The sequence below is a fragment of the Ambystoma mexicanum genome, chromosome 2q (genome assembly GCF_040938575.1).
Source record: "Ambystoma mexicanum isolate Mex_15411 chromosome 2q, UKY_AmexF1_1, whole genome shotgun sequence".
Taxonomy (NCBI): Eukaryota; Metazoa; Chordata; class Amphibia; order Caudata; family Ambystomatidae; genus Ambystoma; species Ambystoma mexicanum.
In genome coordinates this window covers 1270480123-1270496438 of record NC_090924.1, presented here as the reverse complement: position 1 = coordinate 1270496438, position 16316 = coordinate 1270480123, and the positions used below count along the sequence as shown (strand labels likewise).

Here is a 16316-nt window from a genome sequence, read left to right as displayed (position 1 = left end):
TGGACGCCAGCCCACAGCACTGGCGGAAACGCCACATATGATCGCTCTTTGATGCCATCGTATCCCTGTGCATAAAATGGCGTACATACCTTTTCACAAAGGACATCTTCTTTATTGTGGGCGATAAAAGTCGTTCATTTCTTGTGGAACAAAGGGATATGTGAAAAACATTGGTAATCGTTGTTTAAAGTTTTATCGTATTTAGTAGGCAAACATATACACTCTCAGGGATAATGAATACACAAGGGAAGGCTGTGAAAACTCGTCAATAGCTTTAAAAAAATAAAACGAGCACATTTAAGAGGGCGTGCCATTTACTTTGAAGTGATCTGAGGTGGGCAAGAGATGGTATTTATTTTGTGTTCTTTGTTCAGTTTGTGTCTGTATTGTTCATCCTTGATCACTTTTGTCTGATGAATAAGGTCACTTTTTGGAGTCATGGGTTCATGTCTGCATATTATGGTGTGACTTTGTGACCTCGGGTAGAGGTAAGGCAGATTAGGCTTCCAGAAGACTCCATGGCACCTGGGAGGCAATTCTCTGGTCCTCGGCTTCTTTTTACAAAGCATTGTAACCTGGTACTTTGATACATTTGGGCCGGTAGGTCAACACTAACGCTCCCGAATGTATTGGCTATTAAATTGAAACTCCAGGGTTTGCGTTTTGGGCCCTCAATGACCTTCCATGATCTTGTGACGCTTCTCTAATAGCAATAGCCCACATATTTAGGAAATTGACCCGCGGCTTTGGAGTAAGGGTTAGAATTCTCTTAGCTTGCCCTTATGTATTTTTGGGGCAGATGTTGTAGTGCCACCAATAGTGAAGGTTCTTTTCACCAAGCAAACATTTTTTCATGGTAGTTGCCAAGTATACCCTGTAATCAGTTTAGTCTTTCCTGACATTTTAGCCAACAACACTTTGCATTCTGGGACTTGTAGGCTGATGCATATGCTTGGGCTAGTATCCTCACTTTTCCCATTGAACAAGGTGTTGTAACTTAAAAACCCCGGAGATGTTAAAGCTGACTGATGGTTCAGATCCAGTTGGCAGCCATGTGATCCGAATGCTTGGACGGGGAATGATAAGCGTCAAAGTGAAGCATTGCCACCCAGAACCTCGATAGTTTCGCCTGACCCTATGTTTGTTCTTGTTATTTCAGTCGCTTATTTTTGATGAGATGGACTTGTCGGACGCGAGCGTGGCGGAGACCAGCACCAAAAACATCAACAATAGTTTTACGGTAAGACATTTTTCCAGCGTGCAAATGATAATCTTCATGTATGTGGCCCCTTAGAACCTGACCCAAGACGGGGGGGGGGGGGGCAAGGAGGCCTAGTCAGCGTGCCCTTTTCTGTCTCCTTTACACACTTAAGTGATCAAGGTTGTATGTAGTCTCGCTTTCTCCGTACTATCTTTGCCTTGTCTCCATCCCCAGGCTGTTGAATTTCTAAACTTATTTTCATCAACCAATTCTGCTGAGCGCCTGATTTCCCAAAAACCTGGAGAGATTTTGAGTACCTGGAGACCTCATGTGATGGCAGGCCGCTCCTTTTGAAGACGCCTGACATGAATGGGGATTAACAAGATCAATTGAAATAATGGAGTTGGTATCGCCAAAGATCACCCCAGGTTACAGCAAACCCAGTAAAAGGAAATCACCTCCTGAGATCCACCTTAATAAGGGACCACTCGAAGTCTCTTTCTGTGCAGCTAAGAAAGAGGTAACGAACCTGTGCAATCAAAGGTGTTAGTTTATAACCAAGGGTTTCATCTTATTGGACAGTGAGGTTGTACATTGGCTTTCCTACAGAATTAGTAAGAAGAAATAGTGAAACATAGGGGGTCATTACGAGTTAGCTATTAGCGGCATGGGTACCGGGTCCGGGTTCCTTGAATGAGAAATTACTCGGCCATTCCGACCTTGGAGGGCCCGGTAATTCCTCATTCAAGGAACCCATTCCCATTCGAGCCCCCATAGGGCTCAATGGGAATGGCAAGGGTGCTAACAGCGGGCCCGTTAATAACGGGCCCGTTGTTAGCACCCTGGTCTGCTCGCGGGACCCGCTAAGGGAGTCTGGTAAAACCAGGCGTCCTTAGTGGGTTCCCGCGAGCAGCCGTGTAATGCGGCGGTAAGGGGTTGACGGCTCCGGCACCTTTACCGGCGCCGTTAACCCCTTACCGCCACACTCGTAATGCCCCCCATAGTGTTATTAAGCGCAGACCAGAAACCAAATCAGTTTCGAGGTGCAATAACATAACAAGTATGATATGAGTGAATAAGCGCTGATATAAACATATAGAAACATATTAAAACATTGTAAGAAGATAAGTCATAAAGAGTCCATCTGAGATAAACCCGAGATACCAGACACGAACACAACTAATCATGTAACTGGAAACACTGGTTAGATCGGAACACGTGTGCTATGGTATGTTCAATAACTCCCAACCAAGCTCAAATTCTTTAGCAAGATGACTGCATTGTCTATTTGCAAGCTGAGGTGTCCACGATGCACACGTGTTGTTCATTTCAAATGCGGTGAAATGAACTTAGAGGTGGGAAAAATATTGAAAATAGCTCCTCACTAGAAACCGAACTGCACATTCCTAAGAAATGGTCACATTGCTGGATTCAGGCATTCTGCCGGCTAATGTATGCTCGGTAAAGTTAATGATATGCTATGTTGTACTTATTTATTTATTTATGACATTTATAGAACGCCCAAACCCTGGGTTATCACGGCGTTTGGAACAGTAAGGCAATAAAAGGTGCAAAGATACAGTCAGAGCAACGCAGTTATTCATACTTATCAAAGAGCCAGGTTTTTGCAAGCTTTTTGAAAGCCCTGTACGATTGTTTGTGTCTGATGTTAGCGGGGAGAGTGTTCCAGAGAGTTGGTGCAGTAACAACAAAGCTGGCGCCTCCTGCCGTTTTGGTCTTGTAGCGAGGGGCGGTTAAGGAGAAATTGGAGCTAGATCTTAGGGAACGCTCCGGAATATGTTATGCTTTGTTTTCGATGCTTCCATGCCATGAGTCTGCTAATCCATCACCCCCTTTCTTCTCGATGGAAGCTAGCACATGTGGGCATGCTGCCCGGGTTAGTGTTTAGCCTCCCACACACAAGGAGAAGCCCACCAGCAATAGGTGGAGAAACAGTGAGGGCCAACCCAGACGTAGCACATGGACGGGATGATATTTTGAGGACAGAGATTTGGAGGAAATAGATATTTTGGGGGTAAGGGGCACTGGAGTTTTAATGTTTTCAGTTGGAAGTTACTACTGAAACAGACAGTGTGAAAAGCCCAGCTGGAAGGAAGGTTGTCAGATGTGGGTCTCTGGTGAGACAAGAGGTACAGAATGGAGGTTGCACAATTTTGTGCTGCAAAAATGACTATGCACTGACTTTGCACCGACTTTGCACTGCAAAAATGCACTTTGCACAGCTCCATGAATCAGGGCTGGTGTCGGCAGTGCAAAGTCACTTTTCAGGCGTGCAAAGTTACTTTGAACCGTGCAAATAATTCCAGGAATCGGGCCCTAAATAACCAATAGTCTGATCAGACAATTACCCGCACCCAATCCACATGAGGACAAGCACCCACCATGACACCATCCACAAGGCTTACAACCGATATTAATTGACTGCGGTTTGACGTGTTAGACTTTTCAAAACACCTAAATAAATAGAGGATAAACTGCTTAGCCATGCCAATCCATTTTAATCTAGTTTTTAATGTTCTGAAAATTGACTGTTAGGACCCTTGGGTGTTTGCGATTGCTATATTATGATGATTTAACTGTTTTGAAAATACATTAATTTGCAGGAATATCCAGTATTCAAGTTCAAATATATGGATCGGAAAAGCAAATTAGATTTTGTCTGTCATTGGCCAAGTGCAGCAGCAAATGTTGGCATGAAGCCAACATGCAAAGATGCCTGTAACACACTTCATCACAATGTACCTGCGAATGCTTACTGGCCCATGCTCTGGTGTGTGTATCACATGGCAACTACAGGCTAGTCTATCTCGCACTAGTCATTGGCCATGCTAAGCTGCAATGAACCGAGGTACAATATGATCACAAGTTCTGTTAACTTGCAGCCTGCTACCCTAACCGACACCACTGAACGCCACAAAAGCAGCCTCCAACACTTAAGACAACAAGCATCATACAAATGAAGCACCCTCCAAACTCTACAATAGCACCTTCCATCTATCGTCCCCTCTCCAGACAAAAGCATTGCAGAGATTAAGCTCCCACAAACCTTTGCAATATCACCCTCAACCTTGCTCACTGTCACCACATTACAAGCATGACACCCACCAAACTCTACAGTAGCACCTGCCACCTTGCTCACTCTCGAGAAAATGGCATCACACAATCACACATGCTCCTCCACCACACGCACACTCAGCATCACACCCACCAAACTCTACAATATCACCCTCCACTTTCCTCACTGTATCCAGAAAACAAGCATCAAGCATATACCCCCCCACACACACAAACATCACACCCACCAAACTCTACCGTAGCACCCTCCACCCTGCTCACTGTCTCCAGACTACAAGCATCACACATGCATACACCCACCAAATTCTACAGTAGCACCCTCCACCTTGCCCACTCTCTCCAGAAAACAAGCATCACACATACACCCTTCCCCACACGCACACACAGCATCACACTGATCAAATTCTACAATATCACCCTCAACCTTCCTCACTCTCTACAGACAAGCATCACACATGCATACACACAGCCTCACACTCACCAAACACTAAGAGTAGCATCCTCCGCCTTGCTCACTCTCTCCAAAAAACAAGCATCACACATTCATCCCCCCACACGCACAGCATCACACCCACCAAACTCTACAATATCACCCTTCACCTTGCTCACTCTCTACAGAAAACAAGCATCACACATACACGCCCCCACACGCACACACAGCATCACACCCACCAAACTCTACAATATCACCCTCCACCTTCCTCACTCTCTCCAGATACAAGCATTACACATACACATTACAGGCACACATAGCACCACACCCACTACACTCTACAATATCACCCTCCACCTTCTCCACTCTCTCCAGACAACAAGCATTGTGCATGCATACACACAGCATCACACCCACCAACCACTACAGTAGCACCCCCCACCTTCCTCACTCTCTCCAGACAACAAGCATCAAACATACACCCCCAAATGCACAAACAGCATCACACCCACCAAACTCTACAATATCACCCTCCACCTTCCTCGCTCTCTCCAGAAAACAAGCAACAAGCATACATTTCCCCCCACACGCACAAACATCACACCCACCAAACTCTACAGCAGCACCCTCCACCCTTCTCTCGAGACAACAAACCTCACACACATCAGACCCCCACCAAACTCCCCAGCTCTACAAACCACCCTTGCTTCCACACAATGCTACTGCCACTGCCCACATGCAGGCAGTGACTTGTGGCTTGCTGGACACAAAAACCAAGCAAAGTACGAACACATAGATCTCACAAAGCAAATGCACACGTGCACACAGACGACGATAGAGAACTGCCTGCCCCAGATAGATGATCTAATTGCAATCTCTGCTCAGTGGCCGCTTCTCCCACCATGCCACTCATTATGCCACCTCTTTTACCTATGGGACTCAAAGCAACTAGAGGCCATGCAAGTGGCAAAAAGTCTGCTCTAGCAAGGCCCAGTGACGTGACGCAACCTACGCCTGGTATACACCATGCGAAGAGGCGTACATGCTGTCATGTGCTGAGCTCAGCCTTAGACAATGCACTACTGCCTTCATGTACCTGGTATGTCCACCATATGCAAAGTAAATCACACAGGCATGCAATCCCTATGCAGTGTATGTATGATCTTCAGCTCAATGCTACAAAGTGAACATACTACACCTACTACCTAGCTCGATGGCTGTGAACACGGCACTGTTCTCATTATTATGTGTGATTTGTATTTCAGACACCGGCAAAAGTATAGTGGGTTTGAAAAGGCTTGAAAAAACGTCCACTGGAAATGTGAAAGTAGAATAAGCCATGTGAGGCAAGTGCCACATGCCAGAGCATTTGCTCATGGACCTCTAATCTGGAGGTTACCAGTGATGATTACTCACTGGCGCAGTAGCATGTGTGACACGGCTCAAATGAAATATTCTCCTTTCACATTTCAGGTGAAAGGGTTTTTTAAACGTTGCCATTTTTGCAACACATGCCCCATTGTTCCAACTACAAGGCTGTCCAACTACACTGCACTAATGATCCCGAATAAGGGTGACACCAGTCTGCAGTTGTCGCAGCCTTGAAAACTGTCTGTCTTATGATATATGATATGATATGGCATTTTTAACGCGCCTATACACAAGTGTTTCAAGGAGCGAGGATAACGAATCTATGTATAAGGCAGCACTGACCTGTAACACAAAGGCCCTCATTAGGACCCTGGCGGATTTTTTCCGCCATCGACGGACTTTTCCGCCATGGCGTAAAGTCCGTTTACGCCATGGCGGATGGTGGACTTACCGCCCCATTCCGAGGTCGGCGGGGCGGTAAGTCCCCATTGACCCATTTACCCTTCCCCATTCCCATTTCGGCCCCATAGGGTATAATGGGAGTGGGGAAGGAGTTAATTACGCCACCGTAAATTACGGTGGCGTAATTAACACCAAGGTCCCATAGCGCCATGGATTTTTACGCCCGCAAAAAGCGGGCGGAAAAATGACCATGGCGCTCTGGGAACTCGGAATTGGCGGTAAGGGGTCGGCGCAGCTAACGCTAGCGTAAACCCCTTACCGCCAGGGTCCTAATGAGGGCCAAAGACAGTTGTCTGGAGCTGAAGACTTGTATTTTAGCTAATTTGCATAACCATAAGGCTTTGCTCATGTTGCTCTAAACTGGAGACATACTTCCAGTGATGGCTACTGGGCGGCACTGTGGCATGTGCAACCTGGTTAAAATGGCGTATTCTACTTTCACCTTTCAGGTGGAAGGGGTCGTCCAAGTGTTTAAAACTCACCATAACTTTGCTGGGGTTTGCTTCATATGCCCCAAGGCTGCTACCACATGGCTGTCAGACTATACAGCACTGATGATCACCCAAAAAGGTGAAACTGGTATGTTATTATCTGCAGCCTTGTGAACTGCCTGTTGCATGGTGAAAGGGAATGCATAAAGTAGCATTGCCCTGTAAGACAAAGACAATTTACATAACCACAATGCTTTGGTAATTTTGCTAAAAATGGGAGATTAACTTCCAGTGATGTCTACTGGGTGGCGCTGTGGCATGTGTAACTTGTCACAAATGGCTTATTCTACTTGAAATATAGAAATATGCACAGAGGTATGGACAATGGCTATTTTCACATCACCAATGTCCTCCTTAACATTAAATAATAATATAGTTTTATAAAGCAGTTTATGCCAGAGCATTAACACAGCCCCTGAGCCATACAATGGAAGAGTAGGTATAAAACAAGATGAGAATAATCTGGAGCACAGCATCCACATATGGAGGATATGCCGGGGGACCAGTTACATATTGTTTCTACCACACCTGCTACATGTGGGTTTTTGTAAATTGTTTTATATAGAATCATACTGGTAATAATAAAATGAAAGTAATCAATACACACCAGCACACATTACGAACCTTTTTCAAAGAAACAACTGTGATCATCTGGGCTGTTTATCCAAGGAGCTGGGAGGATGTTGAACAACCCATTGTCAACAAATGGATCCAGTAGAAACAATTTGGAACTGGTCAGCTGGGGTTTTCAGCTGGGGCTGTGAAGACAAGCACAGATGTTGGTCGTTTCAGTAGAAGGAAGACGACGGGGTTGCTTTTATTCGAATGCATTATCACAGGGGTAACAATCTATAGATATAAAACGATTAGGTATGTTTCCATACTCAGCTGATACAATTTATCAGTGTTAGGTTGCCCTCTGCTGTCCAACTGACAAAGTGCACTCACGTCAACAAGAGCTATCATTTCAACATACAAATGCAAGTTTTCAGTGTTAGGTTGCCTTCTGCTGTCCAAATGGCAAAGTGCATCCACTTCAACAGCAGCTATCATTACTACAAACAGATTGAGCACCGTTCTATTGCAAACACTCAGAATAATTTCAAGTTACTTCTTTCCACACCCACTTCTCTTCACACAGGGCATGGCAATTCCAGTGTCAATGAACAGTTAATTAACGGTTCAAAGTATCAGTCTCTAAAGAGAAAACACTGTAGGATGAACACCTCCTCACAAGCTAAAACTGAAAGTAGGTGCTGTAATTATGCTACTACGCAATCTTATGCCATCACGCAAACTCTGCAATGGAACAATTTCGACAATTACACATCTACAAAGGCAGATGATAGAGGACTGTGTAATCGATGGACCTTAGATACTGTTCTTATATCGCACATACCTCTCATTCCATCTGATACTTTTAGACTTATCAATGACCGTTTGTAAGTCACAGGGGCCTACGCCCCCTTCCTGGAAGCGATAGTTGGTAATTCCGATATTTAAGAAGGGGGACAGAAGTGACCGATGAATTACCAACCGATATTGACCTTGAAGATATGCTAGAATGGCATATATTACACCGGGAACCGTTAGTGTCATCTAAATCCAGTAGAGCAGCAATACCAGCAACTCAAATTCCCATGCCACTTTTTCGTCATCCTCATGTAGATCACTCTTATGAGCAAAGTTTCCCCTGTGCTAGAGTGACCAGATTTTCAGGAGGTAAAACCGGGACGGCCAACAGAATAAAGTAGGACTACCCACTCAGCTTCTTCCCCAACACCGCTCTCCCATTTGCTGTCTCCTACCCTACTCCCTTTTCCCCCTCACCTTCGTACCTCCATCCAATCGTACAGTATTTTCAGTCTTTTGAATGTGGATGTAATCAGATTACTAAGAAAAGAGCTTTTTCTCTGATTGCTATTAAGGCCTGACTTTTACTCATTTCCCAAGCGGTCCTGAAAGGTCGGGGGTTTTAAAAACTCTTGGGACGGGGAATAGAGGGCAATTCCAGGACAGTCCTGGCAAAACCGGAACTTCTGGTCACCCTACGCAGTGCACAGGCATGCCTTGTTGGAGGGTTGATTTTGGTAAGTCTTTTCACTACACGCTGCAGAGTTGCCCGCACCCCTAACTTGGGCTGCTGACTTGTAACTAACCATCACCAAAGAGATAACTCAGTCTGACTCTCTCCAAAGACGGTGGAACTCAATACACAAACTTGCCTGAATAAAAACAGGACATGTTGCCAGCCTAAAATACATCCATATCGTCAGCCAGTAAAATGGCTCAGCGAGTTAAGCGCTCGTTGCTGTGATCTGCGTTTGATCTGCAGCTTTAAATCCCGGCATGCTCGACTCAGCATTTCATCCTTCCGAGGTCAATCGAGTGAGTACCAATTTCGATTTGGTAATAATAATGTATGTAAATATGTTCTATGTAAAGCACTTTGGATCAAAGCGCTATATAAATCTCGAATTATTATTATTGTTATTATTCCAAAAGTATGTCTAAGAGCTATTCAATAAGGAAGGAGCCAAATGGTTTGCTTATGCCACGGAAATTAAAACGAAATAAAATCGAAGCGTGAGTCTTATTTTTCACTACAACTAAACTCTTTAATTAGGGTCTAAAAATTATTTTGGGGAACCTCTTTTATGTTCATAGGATCATTTGGCCAGGCCAGGGAAGCCTGGACACTTGGCGTTGTCTGTACGTTGAGTTAATAGGAAAAGCGCTTGAAGCACCAACAGGCCGCTGTTGTGCCAGTTTATAAATGCTGGTGTTTATTTCCAAGCAGGGCCACAAATTATTGATGTTGCTCCAACTACATATTGATTAATATCACTACCCTTGAATGATAAGAAGTATCATTAGCCGGCACATCCATACTCTTATTGCTGGCATCAGATGCACAAGGAAAGCCAGGATTCATTCTTGTGGAGGCACCTGTGGCACACAGATCTCTACCACAGCTGAACCCACTGAGCTGTGCATTGCCTTCTCGTATATGATGATCACAACCTGCTCAATGAGGCATGGACTAGTCTCCCAGATAAAACTGAGCTAAGCAACAACAAGCCACTTTATGCCACTGCCAGAAGAGAGCAATAATGGGACCACCATTACAAGTGTTAGCAATCATTATAGCACTTCACACAAAAGAGGATGACAACCTTATATAACCCAGAAAGGTGCCCCGCCCCCACTTATGCAGCCCATAAGCTGGCAAAAAATCAATGTAATATGACAGGGAGTGAGATAAGAAAAGGCAACAGACTGCAGCACCAAAGAGCACCTGGCAGTGCATGCCTATGTCCTGCTCTAACATGGACTGCATGCAGTACATGCATGGCGTAAGGGTGGAGAGGTGAGGGGCCTAGCCAAGCACGTGTGTGTATGTAACCCACCGCAAATCGCATTCTCCCCTCCCCCCAGTAATAGCTTTCGGTTTTGGCTGCACAGGGTGTTGTTAAAGTGACACCTATGAACCAAAGAAAAGGACACATGGGGAGACAGTTCAATAAATCAATACCAGGAGAAAGGTTGCAATGACAGAGCATGATTCCTGGGCGCAGAAACCCACGAGCTGTTCAAATGACAATTAAAAACCTTCTTACCCAACCAGGCATTGAGTCCGTAATGCAGGCCTATATGTCTTCCTTGGTGGATAGGTTCACAGGTTGGCAGGAGGTAATGTGTGCGCTGTGAGCGGGGTTCCACATCCGTGATCCTGCAGGATGCAAATAGACATTCAGTCTGGCTCTACTGACATATAGGCTACATCTTTTACTATTCATAAATATCCCCTTTCCCCTTCTAAGCTTTGCCTTGCAAAGGATAGCTTCTTACTTGCGGGCTGGGGTGTTGCTAGGCCTAATGCCGGGACTGTCGGGACTCGGGGCTAGCTAGCCTTTTGGTTGTAGCCCCTGAGATTCTATCTGGAACTACAACCAAAAGACCAGGGTCTATAGCCCACTTTGCCCCCCCTAGCAACGCCTCTGCTTGCAGGGAAGCCGCTTCTCCATGCGCCCACCGACCTAGAGCCCACTGTTTACCTGTCAGCCTCTGGTGTGGCTTCTCCTGCAGCAGGTTTCTGCAACATTTGGCGCCTCAGATACTTTGGACTACAACTCCCATCGGCCCCAGTGAGAATAACGAAAAATGAGCGGCCATGGGGCTTGGAGTCCAAAACAGCTAAGGTAACGCAGGTTGGAGACCCCCACCTACAGTATCGGCCTATGCCAATAATGAAACCCACCCCATGAGCCAAGTTGGTGTCTGTTAGAGGGCTTCTGTCTCTTTAAGACAGAGACAGGCCCATGTGACCCAGTCACGGGGGCCATGACGTGGGAGGTAGGAGGAGTAAGAGTGGGGGCTAGTTAGTATCCCGTTGTTGGTTGAATAAAGAAGACGTATCTTTACTTTCTTGGTGTGCGTCCGTTATTTCCTGGGTCGCACTGCCGCAACAACTGGCGATAAGGCTTTTTGCCCACGCACCAAGTTCCTCTTCCACCTCCTGCCAGCACGCGAGTGATCCCTCTGTGCTTCAGGCAGCAACCCTGTCGTGGCCACGTCCATGGCCGTCAGTCCTAAACTGGTCCGTCGGCACTGAAGAATTCGATCCCGGGCCCTAACTCCTCCTCCTTCTGCTGATGCCTTCTGAAATCCAGTAGGAAGGCGCAAGTCAAGGAGTGTGCCGTCCCATTACCACACGGCTGTCCGCCAGCGGTCGAGCTGCCTGATCCCGCAGACCACGTGCAGTCACAGGTGGGTGGCCCCTCCCCCACCGTTCCCACGATGTCTGCAGATCTCCAGGCGGCGCCACAGCTGCTCATCCTACACAAGGTCCAGCCCTCCACCTCAGCTGAGCCAAGCCAGCCCTTCCTCACAGGGCCTCCATACTGGATCCTACCTTAGTGGGTCCCCTCACCTGGGTTTTCATTACACCGTGCAAGGTCACCGGGTTGCCACCACCTGCTAACAGCCATCAGAGGGTTGCCCACCAAGAACTTTGAATAGGTGCCTGAAACGTGGCACAGAGCAGGTCACCAGCTAAGTGGCTCACCCCCAGTGCCTGCCACCAACAGCCATCTTGAGTTCGCCCCCTGGTCAGACTGTAAAGCCCCAGGCGATCCAGGTCCCTCCCATGAGATCTACAGCCACCGTGTGGCGCATGCCACCACCGTTCTCGATGACCCCGCAAGGTGACAAGGGCCCGCGGTGGGTAGAATGGCTGGAGGACTTTAATAACTTAATTGCAGCAGCAGGTGAAGAAAACTCCCCGAAACTATGCAGTATGTTCCTTAATATTTTGGCGGCAATGAAATCAAGACATTAATCAAGACCATTCCAACGTCCGAACACCCTGATTTTGCATCACTGCTCACAGCCCTCAACAACAGACTGGTTATTGAGCCTAATAGAGACTATGAAAGGTACATGTTCAACCAATGTACCCAGAGAGTTGAAGAGACAGTAGACAAATTCATCACACGTCTGCAAATTAAAGGAGCACACTGCCAGTTCCACGCCTTCTCGTTGGATGAAGCCATTCGCCTGCGGGTGATTGAAAGGTGTGTATCACAGATGCTCAAGAAACAACTGCTCAAGAAACCCCTCACCATCGACGAGGTCAGTAAAATGGTCAGGATATTTGAACGAGTAAACATACAGGCAACACAGATGGCAGGTATCACCATGTCAAGCAAGACAAGGGTGAGCTAATAGTGGCGATCCAACCAAGCAACGCGAGAACAGGGGAAAAGAGAGCTGGAGGCGGATACCTGACGACTCAGAGGATGCAGCAGCAGTGTCACCGATGTGGGATGGCATTCCCCCACTCAGGGGCATGCCCCGCCCTCACCCAGAGGTCACTTCCAGTCGAGAGAGGCTAGACCTTTTACCCCCCTGCGCATGCCACCATCATCACAGTACAGAACCAACAACCGGACCACGCAGAACCAGACATTCCAGATGCGCCTGTACCAGCAAGGGCCGAGACGGTATGTGAGGGTTATGGAGGACTACTATCCTGATGAGGACGCCCAAGAACCTGAGGCTCATGACTAGGTTCCACGAATTCGAGATTAATACGATGGACCGCCACCGTCACGCCAAGGGTACTACATGGTGGCTCCCCAAGGGATGGAACACAAGAGTGACCAGTACGACCAGTACCACTAAGACGAATAAGTAAACCTCATCATAGATGAGAAGGAGGCCAAAGAAGCTCCCAGAATACCAGTGGAAATAGGCGGCAGACAATTCTGTTTTCTCATTGACTCAGGGGCCACCGTGAATATCGTGGGAGAGAAGGAATTTCACCAAATCCCTGTTCATCCGATGTTGGCCCAGACGACATCCAAGATCTTCCAGTGGGGACCTAATATAATCCTCTACAGTCCATTGGATCGTTTAGACGCTGGCTCATCCACAGTGATCGATCCACAACAACAATAATCCATGTGATCCAAAGCCCAACCAAAGGAAGGTGCCTTCTGAGCTATCGGGCAGCGTCCTGTTTGGGCCTCATTGACATTCACGTCCAAGAAGGTGACACCATTCGGTCAACTGCCCCCACGAATGAAGCGAAAGACCAGGTCTGCAACATGTGGAACAACCAGTCACCTGTGAACACCATCACGAAAGACACAATATTGAACGAAGTCCTGCTCCTCTGCAAAGGGCTAAGGAAGATGAAAGGTCCCCCTGTCAAGCTGCACATAGATCCATCCATCCGGCCTGTCCCCCAACACCCAAGGAGAGTTGGGTTTCATCTGCAAGAGGCCGTGTCGAATGAGCTCAATCAACTCCTGGAAGATGGCATCACTGAGCCGGCCTTGGGTCCTACCCCATGGGTCTCACCACTGGTGATCGTGCCAAAGGAAGGGGGTCACCTGAGACTCTGCTTGGACATGAGGATGGCCAACACCGCCATTCAGAGAGAGCAACACCCTGGACCACGGATAGAGGACATGATCGTCCAACTGAACAAAGCTGTTCTCTTCTCCAAGCTTGACCTCAACCAGGGGTATCATCAGATGGAGCTTCATCCTGAATCCCGGGGCATCGCCACCTTTGCTACACATGACGGCCTCTTCCGCTACAAGCGCCTGAACCTTGGCATTTCTTGGGCGGCTGAGATTTTCCATGAGGCCATCAGACAGATCATCAAGCCGATGAGGGGAGCGATTGACTATAGCGACGGCATCCTTGTCTTTGGAAAGTCACGGAGGAACATGACACCACCAGGGGGCCACTTGCGCTGCTGTCCAGGGAGCGGGGCTGACCCTCAATATTGACAAGTGCAGATTCAACAGAACTAAACTGAAATTCTTCGGACACATCTTTTCTGCTGAAGGCATGACACCCAACCCCGACAAAGTCTCCATGATCTTTCACCTTCAAGAGCCAGGTCAGGAAGCTGATGTGAGAACATTCTTGGGGATGGCTGGCTATTGCGCCAGGTATATGCCACACTACGCCACCATCACAGAACCGCAAAGGCGCCTGCTACAGAAGGACGTGCCATTCACATGGTCAGCGGAGTGCCAAATGGCGTTTGACACCTTCAAGCAGGCTCTGGCTGAGGCCAGGAGACTTGCCTAGTTTGACCCGGACAGGCACACTAAAATTGTTGTGGATGCAAGTCCAGTGGGACTAGTTGCCATACTAGCGCAGACAAATGGGATTGACGCTCGCCCGAGACACATCGTGGCCTACGCCAGCAGGTGGCTAGCCCCACCAAAGTCTGCCTATTCGCAGGCCGAGAAGGAAAGTCTGGCAGACATATGGGCATGCAAACATTTCCACAACTTCATGAGAAGAGGTTTGCCCTCATCACGGGCCACCAGGCTCTGGTGTCTCTCTTCGGGAACCCCAGGACCAAGATGCCCCCCAGGATTGAGCGATGGGGCATCAGGCTCCAGGAATACAACTTCAAAATCATTCATAGACGTGGGGGTGAGAACAACCCAGCTGACTATCTGTCAAGACACCCTATGGGCAAGCCGGTGCCCAGACCCGGTGACACCGAATACAGCAGCTATGTGACATCGAACGCACTTCCCCGGCTGTCTCGCTTGAGACTGTTGCGCCAGCCTCAGCTGCGGACCCATCCATGGCCCTGGCAATTAGCCTCACAGAGAACAGCAGATGGAACGACTACCGCCGGGCCGTGTTGACACAGCCTGGGGCATGCAGAGATCAATTGGAGAGATTAGCCAAGGTGCACACTGAGTTGGCCGTAAAGGACAAAACGGTCCTCCTGAGAGGGTGTAGATTTGTCATCCCAATGACCCTCCAATCCGAATTCATCAAGACAGCCCAGGAGGGCCACCGTGGCGTGGACACCAAAAGACAGCTCAGGTATCATGTGTGGTTCCCGTTTTTGGATGCTATGGTGGACCGGTAGGTGAGAAACTGTGTAGCATGCCAGTGCACGGTCAGGGCTGAAGCTCTGATTCCACTTCAACCAACACAGGTCCCAGAGCACCCCTGGGAGAAGGTTGCTGTGGACTTCTATCACCCCCTTGAATCAGAGAGTATCTATTACTCTTCATCGATGAACACTCAAGATTCCCAATTGTAAAGAAGTCAACATCCACAGCGTTTGCCCAGGTGGCAGCGATTTTCGATGAGGTCATAAGTGAGTTGGGAATCCCAAACACCATCAAGTCATACCGTTCAGTGGCCATGAGTATGCGGCCTTTGCAAAACACATGGGCTTCACTCACCAGAAAATGATACCCCGCTGGCCGCAAGCCAATGGCATGGGAGAGAGGTTCATGGCCTCAATCAAGAATATCATGCAGAGGGCACGCATTGAGGGCAACAACCCCCACCAAGCACTCTGTCAACTATTACGGGACTATCGCAAAATGCCTCACAAAGCAACAAAGAAGACCCCTGTGGAGCTGATGGTGAAATGCCAGGTTCGGACGCGCATTGTGAGTCACCCGGTGAGCCAGCCGGAAGCAGATCAGGAAGTCATAAAGAGAGACACTGAGCAGAAGAGAAGGGCTCGAGTGGAGACACATGAAAGGAGAGGTGCCTGACCGAAAGAATTCTGTGTAGGAGATGAGGTGCTGGTCCAGCAAGCCACCGTCAGAAAGACAGACTCCCGGTTTGCCCCGAAACCCCTACAAGTCACAGCTGTTAAAGGAACAATGGTGACCGCTGTGAACTCCGAAAAAGAGATAACACGGAACAGTTTGTTGTTTAAACATTTTGTGAAAGAAGAGGATGAAAGGCCTCCGCC

The 16316-nt window shown here is 47.8% G+C and overlaps 1 protein-coding gene across 7 annotated transcripts in view; it reads left to right on the top strand.

Moving 5' to 3' along the window:
- Positions 1-16316, top strand: part of LOC138570086 (diacylglycerol kinase delta-like) — a 1083011-nt gene that overhangs the window by 757708 nt on the left and 308987 nt on the right. For all 7 annotated transcript variants that reach the window (XM_069648673.1, XM_069648675.1, XM_069648678.1 and 4 more), the window contains one exon: positions 1160-1240. In XM_069648673.1, coding sequence (XP_069504774.1) covers positions 1160-1240 — 81 coding nt within the window. The remainder of the gene's footprint in view (positions 1-1159; positions 1241-16316) is intronic.